General features: G+C 29.2%; 9 protein-coding genes across 9 annotated transcripts; 4 read left to right on the forward strand and 5 right to left on the reverse strand. All coding sequences in view use genetic code 12, as the record gives it.

Moving 5' to 3' along the window:
- Positions 1–269: 269 nt before the first annotated feature.
- Positions 270–2,807, forward strand: CAALFM_C406410WA (mRNA splicing protein; the record flags this gene model as incomplete). The annotated part of the gene is made up of 1 exon (XM_710456.2): positions 270–2,807. The coding sequence occupies one exon, from the start codon at positions 270–272 to the stop codon at positions 2,805–2,807; it is 2,538 nt and encodes an 845-aa protein (XP_715549.2).
- Positions 2,808–5,858: 3,051 nt separating this feature from the next.
- Positions 5,859–8,495, forward strand: CAALFM_C406420WA (uncharacterized protein; the record flags this gene model as incomplete). Its single annotated transcript, XM_710455.1, has 1 exon — positions 5,859–8,495. The coding sequence occupies one exon, from the start codon at positions 5,859–5,861 to the stop codon at positions 8,493–8,495; it is 2,637 nt and encodes an 878-aa protein (XP_715548.1).
- A 700-nt stretch (positions 8,496–9,195) lies between these two features.
- On the reverse strand, positions 9,196–10,827 carry CAALFM_C406430CA (uncharacterized protein; the record flags this gene model as incomplete). The annotated part of the gene is made up of 1 exon (XM_710454.2): positions 9,196–10,827. The coding sequence occupies one exon, from the start codon at positions 10,825–10,827 to the stop codon at positions 9,196–9,198; it is 1,632 nt and encodes a 543-aa protein (XP_715547.2).
- A 573-nt stretch (positions 10,828–11,400) lies between these two features.
- Positions 11,401–12,630, reverse strand: CAALFM_C406440CA (uncharacterized protein; the record flags this gene model as incomplete). Its single annotated transcript, XM_710453.2, has 1 exon — positions 11,401–12,630. One exon carries the CDS (start codon positions 12,628–12,630, stop codon positions 11,401–11,403), a length of 1,230 nt encoding a protein of 409 aa, XP_715546.2.
- Positions 12,631–12,946: 316 nt separating this feature from the next.
- On the forward strand, positions 12,947–13,360 carry CAALFM_C406450WA (uncharacterized protein; the record flags this gene model as incomplete). The annotated part of the gene is made up of 1 exon (XM_710452.2): positions 12,947–13,360. The coding sequence occupies one exon, from the start codon at positions 12,947–12,949 to the stop codon at positions 13,358–13,360; it is 414 nt and encodes a 137-aa protein (XP_715545.2).
- Positions 13,361–13,430: 70 nt separating this feature from the next.
- CAALFM_C406460CA (uncharacterized protein) lies at positions 13,431–14,105 on the reverse strand (the record flags this gene model as incomplete). Its single annotated transcript, XM_710451.2, has 1 exon — positions 13,431–14,105. A coding segment is annotated over one exon (675 nt), but the record flags the coding sequence as incomplete, so codon positions are not given.
- Positions 14,106–15,619: 1,514 nt separating this feature from the next.
- CAALFM_C406470WA (uncharacterized protein) lies at positions 15,620–16,231 on the forward strand (the record flags this gene model as incomplete). Its single annotated transcript, XM_710450.2, has 1 exon — positions 15,620–16,231. The coding sequence occupies one exon, from the start codon at positions 15,620–15,622 to the stop codon at positions 16,229–16,231; it is 612 nt and encodes a 203-aa protein (XP_715543.2).
- Positions 16,232–17,031: 800 nt separating this feature from the next.
- Positions 17,032–18,297, reverse strand: CEK1 (mitogen-activated serine/threonine-protein kinase; the record flags this gene model as incomplete). The annotated part of the gene is made up of 1 exon (XM_710449.2): positions 17,032–18,297. One exon carries the CDS (start codon positions 18,295–18,297, stop codon positions 17,032–17,034), a length of 1,266 nt encoding a protein of 421 aa, XP_715542.2.
- Positions 18,298–21,455: 3,158 nt separating this feature from the next.
- On the reverse strand, positions 21,456–23,087 carry PRI2 (DNA primase subunit; the record flags this gene model as incomplete). The annotated part of the gene is made up of 1 exon (XM_710448.2): positions 21,456–23,087. The coding sequence occupies one exon, from the start codon at positions 23,085–23,087 to the stop codon at positions 21,456–21,458; it is 1,632 nt and encodes a 543-aa protein (XP_715541.2).
- Positions 23,088–23,130: the final 43 nt, after the last annotated feature.

Genomic DNA, 23,130 nt, shown 5'->3' on the forward strand with positions numbered 1-23,130 from the left:
GACAGAAAAACTTGAATGCAAATAAATATGGGGGAATGATGAATCGATAGGAATTGAATGAGTAAACCAATAAACCAAGTATGAAATATCCTTTGGGTGGTATTTGTATGGTGATAAAAATAAATTCAATTGTTGTTGTCGAACTTTTTTTTTGTTCATTCAGACACGCACACGCACTATCACTATCACTAGATAAATTTGTTTCCCTCATCACACAAGTTATCTTAGAGTACAATTTTGGCAACACCATTTTGATACACAACTAATCAATGACATTGGATTTAGATAAACTAATAGCTGACGAAGATATATCTTACGAAGAATCAATATCTAAAGATCCAACTAATATTTCAACCTGGATATCATATTATAATTTTAAATCCAATGCCACTTCCACCACCAGTCTATATAATAAATTATTCATTTTATATCGTAGTGTTAAATCAAACCCTACATCAATTGAATTATGGCAATTATTAATTGATCTTGTGTTATTGGAACAATCACAAATACAATCAGATACTATTATTGAAATATTTGAAACGGCATTGATTAATCTACTGACAAACCATGAAATTTGGATTCAATTTTTCAAATATCTATTATTGACCAGTAGTGATGGTGACGATGGCGAGTATCATATAAATAAGGTGACGTATATAAGGAGAATGTTTAATAATTGTTTGAAAAGCATTCCGTTAGTCGATCATATATTGATTTGGCCATTATATTTACAATTTGCCGACACAATAGGTGGTATTACTGCGGTTAAGATATATTTAAAATATAAACAATTTTTACCATTGTCAATATTACAGGGGAAAGAGAATGTTAATAAACAAAGAAATTATGGGATGAATTTACATGAAATTATAGATAAGTTACGAAAATTTGGTGATGTTGAGAATGTAATGAAATTCTATTATGAAATTATCACTAATCCCAATGATTATGCCAAATTACCCCAACCAATTGTTTATTATTTATTCCAATATATTGATTTGTTAATTAGAATAAAGAAATCATTTGATGATGACTATTTTGAAACTTTGTTGACAAAATCATTATATCAATATCCAGATCATTTAGGGAAATTATATATCAAGGCAACTAAATATTTCAAATCTCGTGGGAACATTGAAAAAACTCGTTACTATTACAATCAAGGGATTAAAAAATGTTGTACTATCAAAGATTTTACTATGATATATGATTCATATTTACAATTTGAAGAAAATCAAGTGACAGAAATAACAGAAAAAGTTGATCCTGAATCAGATTTGGGATCTTTATATTTAGATGATTTTGAAAAATTGATTGATGATCGGAAAATTTTACTTAATGATATGAAATTACGACAAAATATCAATGATTTAGATACTTGGTTTGAAAGATTTGAAATTATTGAAACCCAAACTCCGGATGATTTAAATTTATTAATTCAAACATTAACACAAGCATTAAAATCAATTAATCCATTGAAAGTGGTTACAACAAACAACTCCAAATTAAGCGGGATATGGTTAAAATATGTTGACATTTATTCTAGTCGAGGAGATTTTCAAACTGCCGATTTAATTTTTTCAAAATCGGTATTATCACAATATATTGATCCTGATGAATTGGCAGAATTATATATCAATTGGAGTGAAATGATTTTAGGAAGTGATAAATTCCCTGAAACCAAAGCTATTGAAATTCTTGATGATATATTATATCGAGAATATTCTGATATTAATTACACCGACAATAGTAAACCAGTACAACAAAGAATCATCAAATCTATTAAATTATGGAATTTTTATATTGATTTATTAGAATCATTTATTGAATCTGATAATCAATTGAAAGAAATTGAAAAAGTTACTAATGCTTATCAACATTTAATAAAATTGAAAATTGCCACACCACGAATCATGATAAATTTCGCTCAATTTTTAGAATCTTGGAATCAATATGAACAATGTTTCAATGTATTACATCAAGCATTAAAGATTTTCCAAAATGATAATCAAATTAAATTTGAAATTTGGAATGTTTATCTCATTAAAGCCATTAAACATATACAATTAACCGAAAGAATTCGTGATTTATTTGAACAAAGTATAAATGAAATCGCCGCATATTTAGTAAAACCAATATTATTATTATATTATCAATATGAATTAGATCAAGGATATACTTATAATGCCATCAAGATATTAATTAAATCATTAACTGAAAAATTCACACCAGCACAAAAGGATCATAAATTATCAACAACAAATCCACAACAAAGAAAAGAAATCAATTTACTGAAATTTGAAATATATAAATTGATAATGATTGAATTAGGAGAAATTCAAGATATTGAACAATTTAATAAAATAGGGACAATGGCCATGAATGATGAATATTTATCAAATTATCAATTATTCGATTTAGGTAGTCGATTTATAAAATTCGAAATATCAACAGTCACCGCCACCGCCGCCGCCACCACCAATGGTAATATCACCACAACTAGTGATAGTCAATGGGGTAGGATTAGAGAATTATTTAAATTTTTATGTCAATCTACATTATTAGATGAAAGTTGGAAAATGTGGGAATCATTTGAAATGGAATATGGTGATGAATTGAGTTTTAAAGATATGTTACGATTTAAACGTATAGTATTGAATTCAATAGCTAATGATAAAGCCATTAGAGAATCAGCTAATCCAATGGGGTTCCTTAAAAGTATGTCCATAACTACCACCCCCAATACCAAAACTGAATCTGACGAGAAAATTGCAAATCCAGACATAATTGATATAGATATGTAAATATGTAAATGTTTAGACTATTTCAAAAGAGTGGTGATTTTTCCTCTAAAAATGGCTTGTATGTAACGTGTGTTTCCTACTTTTCAACCCCCTGTAATAGTAGAGAATGTTTGATAAAGAGATCAACAACAATAATCTTACACATTGATGAACGAACAATGGGGGGAGAAAAAGAGTGTACATTTTTTCCGCCTCAGACCCAAACAAAACCGGATCAAACCATTTATAGTCTGTATTAGTTTTGATTGATGTATGGTAAGGTAATTTAAGCATAAACGTGTTGATATATATGTAAAGAATAGTTCTTCACTGACTTAGTTTACGCTTGTTAATTGGTTTTTAAACAAAAGTGATTGGCTGCAATATTGATTTAGACAGACGGGGGAGGAAAATCTCTATATTTTCTTTCTAAATACTTGAAACCTAGACAATTTTAGAAGTGTTGATATTGTTATTACAATGAATAATAGTATAGTAAATGCAAACATTGTTGTTGTTGTTGTTGTTTTTTTTATGATCTATGAATTAAACAATCAGTGAAAGAGTTCAATAGATTATATGGATATTTTTATTGTTCTTTAGAATTCAATAAAGGGTTGTCCCATTTAAATCGTGAAATGTGGTTTAGAAATATGTTTTAGATATTTCTTAGACAAAACAAGATAAGAAACAAAAAAAAATATACTGATGATGATAACAACAATCTTGGTTGTTCTAGTTAGTGTTTACGACATTTACAATAGTTTTAAGGATATAGCAATCAAATAAATTATACTCGATATAAGATAAGGGGGTATATAACGTTTTGGTGCCACCACAAGTGATATTGCTTTTTTTTTTGCTGTATATTTTAGATTGCTACAGTTCCTATTACAGGAAAGATAGGGAATTCCTTGACAGCAAGCAAGTATCGATTCCAAACGTTTTTGTTACTGCAACAACATGTCTTGAGGATTTAGAACGATTCCCATCGTACCTAATAATAGTAGTTGTTGTAAATAGATGAAATTTTCAGGAGTAGAAGAACTGACAAAATCTTAAATGTGTGAAAAATATTATTTAGGGCGGTTACTGAAATTTGTCAATTGAAACACATACACCTAACAAAAATCTGACATAAAAGAAAAAACTACTGATAATAAATGTAGACGAAATGAAATACGATTGAAAAGACCAACTAAACAAGTTTTAATTGAATATGTTAGAGAAGAAGAAGAAGAAAAATGTTTAATGGTTAGACGAAAAAGGTTAGTTATAGTGTTTTTTTTTTAATTTCAAGATCAGATTATGGTATAGAAACATAACACATTCTCTATCGTTCTAATTATGATAAAATAGATTTGAGATCTAGACCTTCGTTGCGGCCGCCACCTTCTTTGTTGTTGTTGTTTTATTTTTATGTCCGCGTGGTAGATAAATTGATTTTTTTATTTCTTCTTCCGTGTCCCGTGTTATCCTTCGAGACAATTAACAATCCCGCAATAAAATTGTTACTCAAAATGAACTTTTAAAAATGGCATCAAAATCAAACCTAACAATAAAGTGTCTGTATGTACACAAAGTTTTAGTTCTGGCCCTCTTATAGAACTAATAGTGCAATCCTTTCTCAACAGGTTCCCTCCTAAACCTTATTTCGTTTATTCTGATTCCTCGCCTTAAAGATAGATTTACATCGCCATCATCGTAATTACACAAATAAGCCTGATAACAACAACAACAACAACAACAGCACCGGAAGAAACAAAAAAAAAATAATAGTAGTAGTGCACTAAACAACAATTCTTATACCAATTAGTACAAATGACACACCATTTCTAACAAGATATTTAACACTTGCTGCAGATCTGTATTCCAAATTGGGAAAGACAGAATTTTAATTTTGTGGCATTTTGTCAACACAATTTTCATTTGCTTTTTTCCTTTTTTCATTCTCTCTAACATACACACAGACAGACCACATAAACAACGGCTACCCTTGATAACTGTTAAAAAGGGGATGTGAGTTCATTAATAGAAAGGGTAGTTTGAGTTGTTTGGTTTTTTTTAACTTTCATTTCTCATATTGACTAGATGTAGATAATTTTAACTCAAGTTACAGAAGGTGAGATTTCACACACAGACAATAAATAATGCAAAAGCAACTTTATCGAAGAAGAGGAAACTGACTAAACTAAAAAAAAACTAATAGKACACAGGACACAGGACACAGGACACAGGACACAGGACACAGGACACAGGACACAGGACACAGGACACAGGACACCTGATTCAGATTCAGACACACACATCCCATCTTGACTTAAGTTGTATATTATATATATAGTTCTGTATTTTTCACATACTTTGTTTTTATTTTTTTTATTTTTGGTTATCTTTTTCACTTTCTTTTCAGTTATCGTTATCTAGTTTACAGGTTTATCGACCATTTCAACATTCGCTTTAATCAATCTATATTATACCCACCTATCCTATTTCATCCTTGGCAACATCATCGTGTCCCCTTTTTTTTAACAAGAACTGTCAAAAGGATTAATCTATTAATAGTTTACAGTTTCCTACATATTTCTTTTTTTTCCTTCTTCTTGTCCGCCTTTATTCCTTCCAAATTTCATTAATATTCACATACATATATAATAGTGAAGAAGACAGACAAGAAATTTCACTACTGTACTACAATATTCATTAATCGTTAATTGTTACCAAAATTTGTTGTATTATTATTATTGTCAGCTTTTAATTCTGTCTTCCATTTTTGTTTTCCGATTTGCTCGATTTGGGATAAGTTATTCTTTTTTTTTTTTTTTGAACAATTTTACACTTCCTTCCAATTCCAATTGCTACATTGGAATTCCAAAGCCATCATCGTCGTCTTTATTAAACTACTAGCTTTTAAAAAGCCTCCTTCATTACTACTACTTTAGATAGAAGTCTCCCTCCTTTCTCCATATCACGAGTTCTAGGAACGACAAGACCAATAGTTGATTTCTTTTTCAGTAATCTAACATTCATATTTTTTCATTATTACAGTGCTTTTTTTTTTTTCAATCAACTATGGATGATAATAATTTATATGATATATCATTAACTTCAACAACTAAACGATCGGTATGTCAATCACCATTACCACCACCGACATCACAAGTTCCCCTTCTTCCTCCTCCATTATCACGTAACTCATCAAATAATTTCAGTACTACTTCTTTATCATTAGCATCACCTTCATCTTCTATACCGAAAAGAGTCCCATCATTACCAACATTGAATGAAACTACTAATTCTTCTACTCTGATTAAACGTCCTGGTGATTATTATATTCAGAAAATAAATTCATCGAAAAGTTCATTAAATTTTTCTCCTCAACAACAACAACATCATCATCATCATCAACACCAACAATTAATGATGAAACAAAGAATGTCGACTGATTCACTCACGTCTGCCCAATCATCAATATCAGATGATCATTCAATTATTTCATCTCAATTTGATGGGGTGGCTAGTACTAGTTCAACAGCAGCATCAACAAATACTCCTGATTCAAGATTAAATTCCATGACTTCTGATTCTTTTAAAGATAGTACAGTGATTCTTGATTCTAATTTAGATCTGCTGAGTACCATATCTCAACCAAATGCAACCGCCACCACTACTAATCAAGCACTACAACAACCACCACCACAACCACAACCACCGCTGCATAAACCCAATATTAAATCATCGTCAGCTTCACATATACCTACAATTACCCCCAAAATTAGAAGAGCTCATTCAATTTCTGCCATGCAAACATTAACTCGTACCAAAAGTAAATTCATTTCATCTAGTGAAGCTAAACAACGACAAAAATTACGTAAAAAGAAATATGATGAAAATGATAATGATGATTACGATGATGAAGAGATTCTGGAAGAATTTTTATTTAATGTCCCTATAATTAAAAATAAAGCAGAATTATATTCATTAACTGCTGCCAATTCAAGTAAAACATCTCATGAAAACTATGGTAATGGTAATGGTAATGGTAGTAATCATGGTTCGGCTAATTCATCATCAGTGACTATATTATCAAGAAATGATCTTGTTTCTGATCGTGATCAATATTGTACTATAAAACCATGTCCATTACCTGGGAAATTAGGATCACTGACGGATTTATTAGCCAGTGTTGGTAATAGATCAACGTCACACAACGATGAAAGTATTATCGAGGAAGAAGAAGAAGAAGAAGGAGAGGAGGAGAAGGAGAAGGAGGAAGAGGATCGTACTGAACAAGGACATCAACAGGATGAAGTTGGATTAGGAATTGTTAATGATGATACAACAATTATATCTAATATATCAACTTATTATAATCAACAGGTTGAAATGAAGAATAAATTAGCTCGTCAAAATGTCATGTATAAAATCCCTAATTTTATTAAATCTAATAGTTCATTAGAAGATCTTCATTTAATATCACTTGAAAAATTAAGTGTTATTGATTCAACTAGACCAAGTCATTTACCACCAAAATCAATGGATGAAAGGAAAAAACATAATCAACAAATTGATAAGATTTTACATAATAAAAACAATAGTTCACCCCATTTGATTAAATCACCAACAACAAGAACTAGCTTTAATGGGAGTGACTCCCTTAGTAACAATGATGTTGTTGTTGTGTATAATCAAGAATTTATTAACTTGGTGGAAGAATTACAACAAGCAACGGATTCGAAAACATTTAGTAAGAAATTCCAATCTCAACGTGATATGATTAGAACATTTGCATGGACTCTGAATATTCCTAATGATCAATGTTTCCAATTTTTATTAAAAATTTTGTCATTGAACCAAAGTTGTCAAGATTCTTTAAACACGATAAAAAATTCATTTTTATTATTTGAAACCAAATTTAATAATTTACCTGAATTTATAAAATCTAATAAAATGATGGAATTTAATAAATTATGTCAAGAAATAATGACAAAACCATTATTTAAAACCATCCCTTTGGAGGAACAAGTTGAATTTATGGATAAATTAAAACTGATTTGGAATATTAAAGCTATATCAGAATCAGGGTTAAATCAAGATGAAATATTTTTAATTTCTATATTATTAAAAGTTTTCCCACAGAAATCATGTCAAGATATTTATTGTTTATTAGAATTGATTAATCAAGAAGTTTTGACCAAAGAATTTAAACAAAAATTTAATAATAATTTATTGAAATGGAATAATTTAAATCAATTATATAAATTTCAAATCATTCCTGGTGAATTTCAAAATTTATCATTTAATTCAATCTTACAAATTTTATTACAATTTAATGATCAATTACCATTAAGTTTAAGTGCTCCATCAACACCAATAATTGGAGCACCATCACCATCAATAGATACTACATTTATCTCAGCCACCACCCCTTCTCCAGCTGAACTAAAATCTTGTTCAACTCAATTAATTATTAAATTATTTACATTATTAATAATTTATTCATTTTCTTATAAGACAAAATTGAAAAATAATATAAAAATTCTAGAAACTTTTATAATGATAATTTTCAATTATTATCATTTGAATTGGAATAATTTACTGCAATTAATTAAAGAAAATAAATCAATTAAATTGAATTATACTGCTGATCAATTAATTAATTTGAATTCATTTGTTGATAAATGGAAATATGTTTTTAAAAGAAACTAAAAAGAAACTCAGCCATAAAATCGATAGGTCTATATAGAGGGAGAAAGAAATAGTAATGGAAATATAGTTTGGAGGGATAGTCGGGGGTGGGGGGAGGTGTTTTTAATAGAATTTTTAGAATTGTCAATTATAAATAAACAAAAAAGCCAATAGAATTAATTTGGATTGTAAGTTCAAATAAGGGTGGGGATCGGAGATTAATAAGCATATTAAAGGACAACTGAATTGAAGTTGATTACCGATAAGTTTATAATATCAATGTTTCATTTTTCTGTTATATAACTATTATTAATGAGATATTGAAAGATCAGGTCATATTATCAAAGATTGCTTCTTCATCAACGTTACTAGAGTAGAGTTTGATCAATTGAAAAATATCACGTAATCTCAAATAGTTTAAAATTTCAATCAAGAACATGTATAACTTAATAAACCAACCACTTTTGTGAAGATTATCAAAATTTGTATCAGTAATATGCAATGTTAATTTTAATTCAGTTGTGTAGAACTTTTATATTTCTATTTATCAGTACGTACATCCCCAAAACTATTGAGTTCATGTGAATAAGATCCTAAATTTATATCCATTTTGATTGTCCACTATTATCCTCCCTTTATATTCTATGGAAAATATATAAACTCCTATTCAACATTCTTCTAAAAAAACAGGTGGGGGGAGGGGGGGTGTATATTATGCTCCTTATACATCTCTAACTTGATCTATCCATTCAGTTGTACTCATTTGTGATAATCGACTTAATGCTCTAGCAAAAGCAAATCTTTCTTCATCATTAACAAACATTTTTGCCTTTCTAGCAATCAGTTTATCAAATCCATGTTTAATAACCAATTCATCGTCTTCTTCGTCTTCTTCCTCCTCCTCCTCCTCCTCCGAAGAAGGATCTGTTTCAATCTGTTCCTTCTTTTTTTGGTGCAATTCATAATAATTATCTTTTTCGATATTTTCTGGTTCAACAAATAAATCTTTAAATGAATTAGCACTAGTTACAGCAATTCTACCATGATTATCATAAATTGCATCTAAAAATGTTATAAATCTTCTTACTTGATCACGAACATCAATACTTAAATAAGGAATATCGGTGATTATAAATGATTGGAAACTTTGTGCTAATGCCAAATAATCACCAGCTGCCATAGGTGTACCACATAATTCATGAAATGTAAATTGAGCAACATAATGAGGTGAACAAATTGGTACATTTAATTGTCGACCCCAAACTTCAACTTTATAATTTTTTAAACGTTCATCTGATTTGACATTGTTGGCATTAAAATATTCATACCATGATTCAATATGTTTGATACAATTATTTTTATTAATTTTCAGATCCCATTTTAATCCTGGTTTGGGGAAATAATAAACTGATGATATTGGTTTAGGGATTTTTCTATAATCAGTGGGTGAATTTAAATAAATTACATGACATTGACGTTTAATTAATTTAATACAAGGAATAAAACTAACTCTTTGAATTCCATTTAAATATAAATCATCAGGAGCACGATTTGATGTAGCAAATAATATGACTCCAAATTGTGGCAGTAATAATAACATCATTAATCGACGTAATAACATGGCATCGGCAACATCAGTCACTTGAAATTCATCAAAACATAAAATTGTCGATGTTTGAGCAATTTCACTCGCTAATAATGGTATGACATCAATATCATTATGTTGTCTACCACCACCACCACTTTTAGTGGTGTTGTTGTTGTTGTTGTTGTTGTTGTTGTTGTTGTTGTTGTGTTGCATTTTTAATTGATGTGAACGTTTATGTAAATTTTGCATAAATTGATGGAAATGTAATCGTTTTTTAGGTAAATTTTCCGGAATCGTATCATAAAATAAATCCATCAACATGGTTTTACCACATCCAACATCTCCATATAAATAAATCCCTCGAACTTCATTACTTACCGTCAATAATGTTTGTTCATCAACCAATAACGACGAAGGGCTATTGTTTTTAATTGAAGTTTTACCTAAAAATGAACTGAAAATTTTCGCTATACCGATTTTAGGAGTCAAATCAGAAATTGATGGAGTAATTACTTTTGGTGGAGTATATGATGTTAATTTTTCATGTAATTTTGATAATGAAGTGATGATTTTCCGTTGATAGGGATCATCACGAAGTTTATTTTCTGCCACTCGTTGATTATATAGTTCTAATGGGGTAATGTGGTTGTTGGGTATAGCATTATCACTATTGGAATTAACTGTATTTTGTAATCGAATGGATGTAGTATGGAAAAATGACCTTTGATATGGGATTTTCACCAATGAATATTTTATTGACCTCATAAAAGAACTAAACTATGCAAAATAAATAAATAAATAGATAGATAAATAGGTTTGGGTATGGTTATGGTTTTATAATACAATTCTAAAGCAAAATTTTTGTAAAAAAAAAAGCAAACAAAAAACAAGATTATAGATAAATCAATAATAAACAATTCATAAATGTGTGTAAAAAAAAAAAATGGAAACAATGTCAATGGATAATAGTATGAAGATAACCAAATCTTTCAATATTCAATGCTATACTATTACTATTCCGTTCGTTTAGTTGGAGACTTGATTAGTTTTATTGGTTCAACGATTGGTGAGAAATTTTTTTTTTTTTTTTTTTTTGCTTGGGGGGAGGCTTTATTGGAAAAAGTGTGGATTTGAAGAAGGGTACTTGGACCCGGGTATGAACTATTAGTGCGAGACCCATCTCGGCATTGATTTTGTGGGGAAAGGAGAAGAAGAAGATGATGATGATGATGACTATCAATCATTCATTACTTGTGAATAAATTTTATATTAATCTGATCTAATTTATACAATATAATATCATTAAACATAACACTAAAGTAATAGAACTAATACCATTTACATTCTTTCAATTGGTTCATCAATTTCATCAACCACATCAATCAATCTTTCATGAGAAGAATCATTGGCATCATTTTTCAACCAGCTTGGAATGAATCCCCAATTTTCTGGGTTTAAAACTCCATTAAAACATAAAGTTCCGAAAACCAACACAACAAACCCACAAAATTGTAATGATTGAAATGTTTCCCATTTCATACTCATAGCAACAATCCAAACTATTAATGTACGACAAGTATCTACTGTTGATCTTGCCGTTGCGGAAATTCTATGAGTTATAGAGAGTCCACAATAATTGAAAATAGCAATTGATAACAGAATTAATAATGAAGAAATTAATATCCGTTTGTTATGGAAAACTTGATAAATTGCTAATGATAAATTAAATGGTGAAGATTGGAAATTTTCGGGTGATTCAATTGATCCAATTATAAAATTTAATAAAATGGATATAATTATCATTAATGATAATCCATAAAATCCTTCAATATAAATTAATTGTAATGGAATAATAGGATTTTTAGCAAGAATATGTTCTTCAACAACAAATTGAATACCTTGTAATAGTGTAGCACTTATAATTAAAAAAATTCCAAATATAACCAATGCAGGGTTAGGGTTAGGGTTAGTGGAATTATTAATATTTGAAGATGGGTCAGGTGTAGTATTTCTTGATCCACTTAATCCAACAAGACCAATTCCTAATGTAACTAAAAATAATGATGACCATTCTAATTTAGTGATTTTCCGTTTAAGAAAAAGTACGGATAATGTAGCTACAAATAAAACTACTGAACCTCTTGACATTTGATAAATTGAAACTGGAGTATAAACTAATCCAATATTTAATAAAGTAGTACAACTTAAATCACAAATTGCTGGAATTGATAATTTAAAATTTTCAAATATCGACGTTTCATGGGGTTTGGTAACACTCAGTGGATCGCTCTCATCATCATCATCACCATTTAGTTGAACGTACCGATTATTATTATTATTATTATCATAGTTGTACCATTTATAAAACACAAATACTAAATACATACTTAATTCACCAAGAAACATTTGCATAGTTTGAATTCCTGGTTGTTCAAATAATTTATGATTAGCAGGATTAGGATCATGACAATTATCAACACATTGATTATCTTGATATTTTGTGAGTAATGAATTTGCTGCTCCAGTGATTAAAGTCCCAGCAACAATTAAATAAAGACCAAATCCCATAACTATGTGAGTGATAAGATATATAAATAAGGGAAAGAAAGAAAGAAAGAAAGAAAGAAAGAAAAGTGGTTTAACGGTTTGTTGTTTAATTGGTGCCGTTTGTGTAAAGAAAATCTTCCCCAAAACAAAAAGTCTCCAAGAAAGAAGGAAGATTAAAAAGTGTGTGGTGTGTGTGTAAATAAGACCAAAAAAAAAAAATTAAACAGACAACCATCATCATCAATCATCAATCATCAATCATCAATCAACAATCAACAATCAAGAAAGTTAACGCCACCACCTAAAACTAACAATGTCAAATACTCCAGGTCGTTCTATGTCAAGTACTCCAATAACAACCACCACCACAACTCAAGTAAATCTTCATGAATTACTGGAAATCACTACTAAACCTCATTCATTTAAACAAAATCCCAACCGTAAACAACAATCAAATAGGAGATATAAACCAAGTAGACAATTAATTTCTGATGAATTAAAATATTTACAATCTAAACAATCAAATTTAAAATTTGATACTCCAACTTATAATTCAATAATGTCACCACCAAGTTTAAAACCAACAATGAAATATTGTGATATAACGGGATTACCAACAAATTATAAATGTCCTTCTAATCAATTAAGATTTTATAATTCAGAAATTTATCAAGAAGTTATTAAAAATATGCCTGCTGGTGTAGATCAAGAATATTTACAATTAAGAGGTGCCAACGTGATATTAAAATAAGTGCATCCCCCACCCCACCCCTCCCTTCTTTCACCACCCCAACCCCAGACGTATATAAATTGTGTTATCTATATATATATGAATTAACTAATTTTTTAATATTTCTATCAAATGTAGGAGATTGTAAAATACTATCATCATCATCATCATCGTCATTAAGACTAATCCCGGTTCCCAGATTGATGTATATTTGATTTAATGGATTAAAAATTGTTCGTAAATAACATTTTTGTACATCTAAAAATAATTTCCGTAATTTTGTCAATGAATTTTGATGATTACCATTACCATTATCATTAAAATTTCTAGTTTGATCTAATCCAATGACTATTTTTAATCCATTATTAGTTTCATATCCATAAACCATAACTTGATCTTGAATAAATAAAAGTATAACTGGTATTTGATCACCATTTTGATGAGTATCTTGTTGTTGTTGTTGTTGTTGTTGTTGTTCACGTAAACTTAATGATGATGGTGATGTAAAAATATCTAATGCCATATGACTTAAAAAATTATATTTTAAAAATTTATCAGCATTTGTATGATTCATTGGAGTTGTATTTCCTTCTTGTTTTTCTCCTTGTTTTTCTTCTTCTTCTTCTTCTTCACCAATATTGAATGCTTGGATATATAATGGTTTATCATTACGAGAAATTAATGATATAAATTGAATTGGATTGTTTGGGGGTGGTTGATGAGTTATTGGGTTCGTATTAATTTGTGATGTGGTAGTAGTTGACATAATGATTGTGAATCAGGGACTTACTTTTTGGTAGGACTTATACTTTGTTGATTTATTTTCTGTTTCGTTTCTGGAAAGAAAAAGAGCCAAAAAAGCATAGTTCATAGTAAAGTATATATCACGTGATCGCAGTTTTTCTAGTTTTTTTGCATCACGTGGCTAGTATAAGTTGTATCGGTGTTAATTGTTATAGTTGAACGGAATTAAGTTGGATTTCTCGTTGTTGTTGTTGTCGTATTGTTGGATTTTGTGCCAGGTTACAAACGACGAGTAGAAATAGAATGAACAAGGTGGATGGATTTAAATGATTGGATTGGGTTTGGGAAAGAGTAAGTGTTTTGTTTAGAATTGTTAATATTATTTGAATTCCTTTACAATTATAATATATATTTTATAGAGGTAGTTGGTGGTAGGTGGGTAGGTAGGTAGCTGGTGTTCTTTCCTTCCTTCCAATTTACTCAGCCTTGTTTTGGTTTAGTTATCACACAAAAATAGAAGTCTCTATACATACATACATACATACATACATATACTCACATAGTACAATACAATAATTGTTGTTGTTGTTTGATCTCCTATGCCTAAACAATAAAAAGGAAAACCTTCACAAGATTAATGTTATTAATATTCTTGTTTCCTCAAACATTTTCTTTCAAGTGTACTTTTCTTATTTATTAATTATAGATTTATTGGAAAGTTAATCTGCTTTAATTCCTTTATAACTAGAGTAAGTTTATTTTTAATATGTTATTAAAGATATTTAAGAGATCAAAAGTGGCTGGTTGAAAAGTAGTTGTAAAGTAAAAGATAGAAGAAGAGTAAGAACCTACCTCTCTTCCTCATACACTAATGATACTTGAAATTATTATGACTAAAAATTGATTTTTTGAACTAAAATTAATTAAATTTACTGCTTTTTTTTTTTTGCCATTTTGCCATTTTGCCATTTTGCCATTTTCCTTCTTTTAATTCAAGGAAAGTATAAATTATATAAAAGTCCAATGTAATAAACATTAGGCCAGCTATTGCTATTTAATGGATCCTATGTGTGTGTCTGTGTGTAAGTGTGTGTGTATAAGTCTAAAAGAGTAATATTTATAAGACTTTATATACACAAAGAGAGAAAATTTTTTTTTTTTCCTGATTCTGATTTCCAGTTTTAGGTTTTTGATCTTGGAATGATATTTCCTTCCTTCCTTCTCTCCTTTTTCTCTCTCCTTCTCCCCTTCTTTCTCTTTCTCTTTCTCTTTATATATATAAAAACATAGCCTTATTTTCACTTTTCACTTTTCACTTTCAACCAAAAAAATTTCCCATCCCTACAAACCACTTTTCTTTCTTTCTTTCTTTCTTTATCTATTATTCAATAACTATACTTTTACTACCGTTAGTTAGTTAGTTTATTCATTTATTTATTTATTTTTACTTACTCCTTTTCTTCCCCCACACACATTTCACATACTTCCTCCTCGTCCTTCCCCGTCCTCCTCCTCCGTCCTCCTCCCCCCTTAGACATGGCTATATTTAGATCAAAATCATCAGCTAATAAAAAACCTCGATCAGCTAATGATATAGATATAAAGATTTCATCACATGATGCCGAACATTATAAAATGCATACGGCTAATGTTCATGATCCAATTTTATCTGCGGTTCAAGAAGCTCAACCATTTGAACAAGCAGTTAAACGTGTTGATGATGATGACCCTTCAGGGAGAAGACCATCATATTTATCGCAAAATTCTCATGATTTAAAAGATATTTTTGGTCAACCTATTAATCAAACAGATATGTCAAATCCTACTCGATCAAGAAATGAACGTCCTTTAGATACTATTAGAGGATTTGAATATGCTATTACTGGTGATGTAAGTTTCCGAGATCAATTGGAAACTAATCGATTAGGTTGGGGTTTTCATGAAGATTTTCCTTATTATAATTTGAATGGACAAAATAACAACAACAACAATGCCCAAGAAGGTGTTGGAAACTCTTTTAGTAGACCAGTGATTAATTTTGATGAACAACCTGTATATCAAGCAGGTAATTATAGTGCTAGTAGTTTACAAGCTGATCAAAATAATACTAAAAAGAAAAAGAGAGGTTTATTTGGTAGAAAGAAATAAAATAAGATAAAGTCCCAGTTTTTTAAGTTTTATTGATGTTGTAATTTTATATTATTTTTAAATTATTAAGTATGTATTTTTTTTTTTTTTATTTTGATTGATTGATTGATTGWTTGGTTGGTTGGTTGGTTGGTTGGTTGGTTATTCTTTTTTTTTTTATAAGTTAATGTATATTATTTTAAAGTGATGTTCATGATTTGTTTGTTTACTATCTAAATGTTGTTGTAAACTAGGTCTGATATTAATTTGGCTTGCTGTGATGGATGAATAGGAGATTTAATAACACCGCCACTTTCTTTCTTTCTTTCTTTCTTTCTTTCTTCCCATATTACACTAAATTATGTATATCGCTCTTTTATTACTCCAACTCCAACACTCCTCCTTTTAAATTTTTACGCTTGTTCAGGAACGACGACAACCATCACCACACAAAAAATAAAACAATTTATTATAGATTTCTTGCATATAGGTGTGAAACGCGTGAATTCTTAAATTTATCCACGTGATCAACAAATTGACTAAACACCAAGAAGTTAGACATAAATATATTACCAGTGTTATCAAAGTATTAAAGATATTTTACATTAATTCTACTTCTTTTTCTTTTCAAATATCAACAAAATCTATTCTTCACACATGTTTACTTAACTTCAACTTTAACTTTAACTGTAAAAACAAATTCAAAAATCAAAACCTATACAACAACAATTATGCTAAATCTACAACAACTACCAAGCCCAACCTATAGTTTTTAGTTTAGTTTAGTTTAGTTTAGTTTAGCTTAACTTRGCTTGACCTCTTTATAATGGTTTCATAATCTCTTCATATAACAATTTTTTCAAATCTTCAATTGTTAATTGATCTTTCATTTTATCAAAATCGAAAAAATCTTCTGGGATTTTATCACTAATTGGTTCATCATTAGGATCATGATATAATTGTAAATAAGGATGTTTTAAAGCATCTTCAACAGTAATTCTTTTAGCAGGATTAAAAATTAATAATTTTTCTAATAAATCTAATGCCAATGGATTAATATTTGTCCTACCGCCAGTATTACTAGTACTAGTACTAGTATTGTTGTTGGTATTGGCAAATAATTCACTGAACGGAATTTTTTTACAAAAGGGTAAACTTCTAATATATTCTCTTGCTCGTTTAGATTTAATATTATAATAATCTTCCATATTTGGTGTTCCTAAAACTTCCATAATTAACCATAATTGATTATGATAATCTCTACCAGGGAATAAAGGTCTACCACTCAACATTTCTGCCAATATACAACCAACTGACCAAACATCAATAGCAGTAGTATATTCTTGAAAAGTTAACATGATTTCTGGAGCTCTATACCATCTTGTAGCTACGTATTCTGTCATGAATCCATAATTATCTTCTTGTGAAGCAATTGATCTTGCTAAACCAAAATCACAAATTTTTAAATCACAATTTGAATTTAATAATAAATTCAGTGGTTTTAAATCTCGATGCAATACATTAGCTGAATGCATAGCTTTTAAAGCTCTTAAAGTTTGATAAATGAAATATTGTATATGATCATCAGATAAATTTTGAGTTCTAATGACTCGATGTAAATCAGTTTCCATCAATTCTTGAATTAAATAAATTTCATTAAATGATTCATAATTAATTGGTCGTTGTATAGCTAATATACTAATGATATTTTCATGATTAAAATGTTTTAATAATTTTAATTCTCGTAATGTACGTAAACATAACATACTTCTTTCAAATGGTTCAATTTTTTTAATGGCAACTTTTTGTTGTGATGGTTTATGAATGGCTGAACAAACTATTCCATATGCTCCTTCTCCAACAATTTCTAATATTTGATAATGATCAGATACGTTGAATGAAACTTGACGAGGGGAAGAAGAAGTAGTAGCTGCAGCGTTAGCTGCTGCGGCTGCGGCTGCTGCCTGTTGTTGTTGTTGTTGTTGTTGTTGTGCTTGAGCTTGAGCCTGAGCCTGAGCCTGAGCTTGTTGTTGTAACATTTGTTGTTGATGTTGCTGTTGAAGCTGATGATGTTGATCTATATTCATCATTTGTATTAAGTAAGTAGTAGTAGCGATTTCTATTGATGACGTGGTCGAAATATTCAATTAATCTGAAAAAAAAAATTATTTTAAAAAAAAATAGGCTTTTCTCCTTTATAAAGGTAAATATCAAATAGAACTCTTAATAGATAATGGGATAGTAGTTTGAGAATAGTAGTTCGTTGGTTGGTTGGTTGGTTGGTTGGTTGGTTGGTTGGTTGATTTTGGGATAGTAAATTTAAAATAAATAATATATAAGTTGAAAATAAAGAAATTATAAGGAGTGACTGTTTATATAAAATTTAAATTAAATTTAGCTATCAAAAATAATAGAAAGTGGAAGGATTATAGTTGTAGTAAGAAAGGAAAAGAAAGGAAAAGAAAAGAAATGAAAAGAAAAGAAAGGGGAAAAGAATTTTGAAGTTGATGGGAATTGAACTAGTATATATATATAGTTGGAGTTAGAGTTGGAATTGGAGTTGGTCTGAATATAAACACAAAGCAGAAGAATAAGAAGAACAAAGTAGAAGTAAGTAATATCTTGTCTTGTCTTGTCTTGTCCTTTACAATTTGTGTGTGTGTGGGATTGTGGGATTGTGTGTGTATTGGAGAAATGGTTTTTTCATTTTTTTAGTCGAAAAACAAAATAATTTTTGTTAGCAATTGGAAACAAAACAAATGGAACAATAGACACAGTGATACAGTAATACATTAATCACACAAAATCATTATTTTTAACACGGTGTTACACCTTTACACATCTATAACATTTACATTTACATTTACATTTACATTTGCTGCTTCCGTGGATAGAGTAAATTTTTTAGTTACAAAGCTCATATATTCTCGGGAATAAATAAAAAATGTAGCAAAGTATACTGAATAGTTGTAGTATTATGTGTGCATCGTCGAATATGTACAACCAGAGCACGTTATAACTCCACACATTCCAAGCCTTGCTTACTTACCATTTCATCATCTAACCCGCCTTGTTCTTGAAGTTAGACATCAAGTTTGAGAAGCATCCAAGTTTCAAATAAAAATAAGCCCTTTTATATATCTAACTTATTGTCAGTTTCAAATTGTTTGCAATACAATAGATATAATGATAGTAATTGAATAATAGACAGAAACTAATCTACTGAATCTTTAGCTTATATTGATTTATTTAGAAACCTACCTACCTACTTGAAAAAGAATGTGTTTTGATAAAGAATGTGAACACAATTAAGCATTTTTTTAATTAGTAGTATTATTTATGTACACACACCTATAATGTATAATGTAATGTAATTATAACAATAGAAAAAATAGAAAGAAAGGAATGGAATGGAATGGTCTACCCACCACCACCACCACCACCACCCCACAACTTAATTAAACTTCTCTAATAAATTCAATTTTCTTTTACAGTTTATTTTTTTCATTCATTCAATTTAAAAACTCTTGGTAATGAGATATTAATACGAAATTTCAGAATAGAATGAACTTTGTTCTTTTAGTCTTGGAGAAGATAAGATCAATCTGTTGACCTGGTGACGACAACAACAACAACAAAAACGTTGATAATTTTATTTTATCGTAAATATAAAACCAAATTCATTAAAAGAGCAAATTCTTTCCACTAACTAATTAATCTAGTGTTGATCCCATATTATATAGTGAATTCTCAAACACGTAATACTCATTTTTTTTTTTTTTTTTTTTCAAATTTGTGCCTTAAAGTTTTTAGTTATATTGTAAGGTGTTGTGTTTTTTTTTGTAGTTTTTTAGTTGTTTATTTAGAAAAAAATGGTCGATCTGTATTTTACAAGAACAATAATACTAAAAGTGGAAAATCATCAGATTATCATAAAGTATCAATTCTTAATTAATAAGCTCAATAGATAACAATAACAATCACAATAACAACAACAATTGTAGAACGTTTTAAACATGGTTTCAATTCTCTTTTTTTTTATATATATATCGTCAAAAAATTGAAACTATATTACAATCTAGCAAATTGTGTAAGAATATTATTGGGGTTCACAAAAGCAACATCAATGCACTATACATTGCACGGTTACACAATTTGTCATATGATATGATATGATACTTGCTATTGAAGTTTTACTGTGCCTAGTTTTTGAAATGATATCTAATTGTTAATTCTAAGGATTGGTGGAACTTAAATGTGTCTAAACACCAGGGAGGCAAACCAAGGCAAACCAAGGCGGCGCCCGCCCCCGCCCCCCCCCCCTCCCTCTTCAGGGGGATTTTCATAGTTTGAAAAAGGTATGTTTGTTCAAGCTGAGAGACGTGACGGGTTTTAAAAAGTACCTTACATATTATTAGGCAGAATAGTACTTACTTACTTACTTACTTACACTAATTGATGTTTTTTTTTTCAACTTTTCAAATTTTAAGACAAAGACAATAATAATTGTTGTTCAAAACTTCTTGGTGTAATGACGATGATCTATCTTGGTAGATCTTAGTTCTTAGTGGTGGTGGATCTGATAGAAGACTGGCAAAAAAAACAAAAAAAAAAAAATTGTGAATCCAGAATCGCTAGTAATTTTTAGACTTGTGTTTAAATCCTTTTGGCAACAACAACAACACTATTATTTCCTAAACAAATTATTCTCATGATCACGAGTTAGTTTTAGTTTTAGTTTTAGTCTTACTTGTTTTTTTTTTTTTTTTTTTTGATCTTGATCTTGATTTAAAACCTTTCTACTTCTAATCTCTCGACAAAGCTTTGGTTTTGATGATTCTGATTCATCCTGGTTATTGTTACAGATGCTGGGAGGAGGAGGAGGAGGAGGAAGAGGAGGAGGAGAAGAATGTACAAAACGAATAAGTTTCACACGTTTCACACGTTTCACACGTTTCAGAATTCAATTGTTACTAACCATTGTATGTTTCAGATTTACCAAAAAATCAGATAGAGTTACACAAAAATGGGCCAGAATCTAAAATCAAAACTGATATACTCGCATACATCAAGACAGATTAACATTCCACTAAACTAACCAACCAACCAACTAATGGACCAACCAGAATTCTTACAATTGAAAAACTTTCAAATGAAAACGATAGACAAATGAAAAACAACAACAACAAAAGGTGATATTTATTTCAATTGACATTTATATTTATATTTCCTATATTTAATTACACTATGAATCAGTACTACTACTACTACTACTACTACTACTACCTGTGTTAACAACTTCTTTATCTTTGGTTTCACTTCTTTCTAATTGTCTTGATCTATCAAAATATAAATTTGGATGATTAATATGCATATTCATATTTTCTTTGCCCATTAATTGTTTTTGATGAGTCAATTCAAATACTCTAGTACAAGCAATAGTATAATCATGTTTATTAACATCATCAACAATTGAATTCAAATCTTGTTGATCCGTAATCCCCATATTATTCAAATTATTAATTAAAACATCTAAATTGAAATCACGATATGGACAACCATGATATTCAGATTTAATATTCGGACGAGGTTTAGATAAAATAGTGGAACAATCCCAAGGTTTATAATTAATTCTTGCCCCCTCCAATCCATATTGATGACGAATATTATATTTATAATCTTTATTAAACGTTTCTAAAGACATGGAATTATTTTTAATGAATTGAGAAGACCAAAATTTAAGAGCTTCATCAACATTTAATCCAATACCTTTTAAAAAAATCCCCAATTGTTGTCTACCATTATATTTTAAATGAGAATTAGCAATTAAATTCCGTTGTAAATGTTGAGCACATAATGGATAATGTTTAGTAATTTTAGGAGTAATTATCAGTTTTGAATTAATATCAGAAATAAATTCTTCATCTAACTTATTTATTTCTGATTCATATTGGAAATTTGAAAAATTTTTCGATAAATTATTAAGTAATGGTAATAATCGATCATCTTCTTCTAATCTTGGAATTGTTTGAAAAGTTTTAATCAAATTATCATTCAAAATATTTATAAATTCAATTGATAATAAATTTAATTGTAAACTAGCTGGTAAATATCCATAACCTTTAAATAAAAAAATTGATCGATTACTAATTAAATTCCCCGTAATTTTTTCAAATGGTAATTTAATGAAATTCTCTTTATACATTATAAATTGTTTTAATTGATCATTAGTTAAATTTTCTCCTTGTAACATAAATTGATTTTTAATTAAATTCCCACTAGAATTAAATAATTGTTGATGTAAATTTGTTTTTTCTTCCGGAGTAATATATTGCCAAATTAATCGATGATGATTTAATTCAATAAATTCTTGTTGTTCTTTAGGTTGTAATAAATTATATCTAACTTTAAATAATGTCAGTTCATTTTTAATGAAATTCTTGCGTAATTCTTCACTACGACAAAAAACTAATCGAAGAATAAAATGACTATAATGATCTTTCATTCGTTCTTTTTCATAATTTACCGTGCCACCACCGCTCGTTGGATTTAATGGTAAATATTTTAATAATAATGGTTTAATCGATGTTTCAATTTCTTTTAATGTTTTAGACCGTGCTAAACACGATTCAATCTCAATTAAGATTTTTAATCTATCAATAGCCCATGTTTCAAATTCTTCTAATGTGATTTCTTGGGTTGGAGGTAAATCATAAAATGATAACCTTGAAGCGTATAATGCTGACGGGGTAAGATATTTTGGTGAATCCTTTTCACCGTTAGTATAAGTAGTAGTAGTAGTAGTAGTAGTAGCTGTGCTAGTACTATCTTCAAAATTTCTTCTACCAGCTGTACGTCTTTTCACTTGTCTAAACATAATGTAGAGGTAGAAGTGTGTTGATATGAATAGAAGAAGAATA

This window comes from Candida albicans, chromosome 4 (genome assembly GCF_000182965.3).
Source record: "Candida albicans SC5314 chromosome 4, complete sequence".
In the NCBI taxonomy this organism is placed as follows: Eukaryota; Fungi; Ascomycota; class Pichiomycetes; order Serinales; family Debaryomycetaceae; genus Candida; species Candida albicans.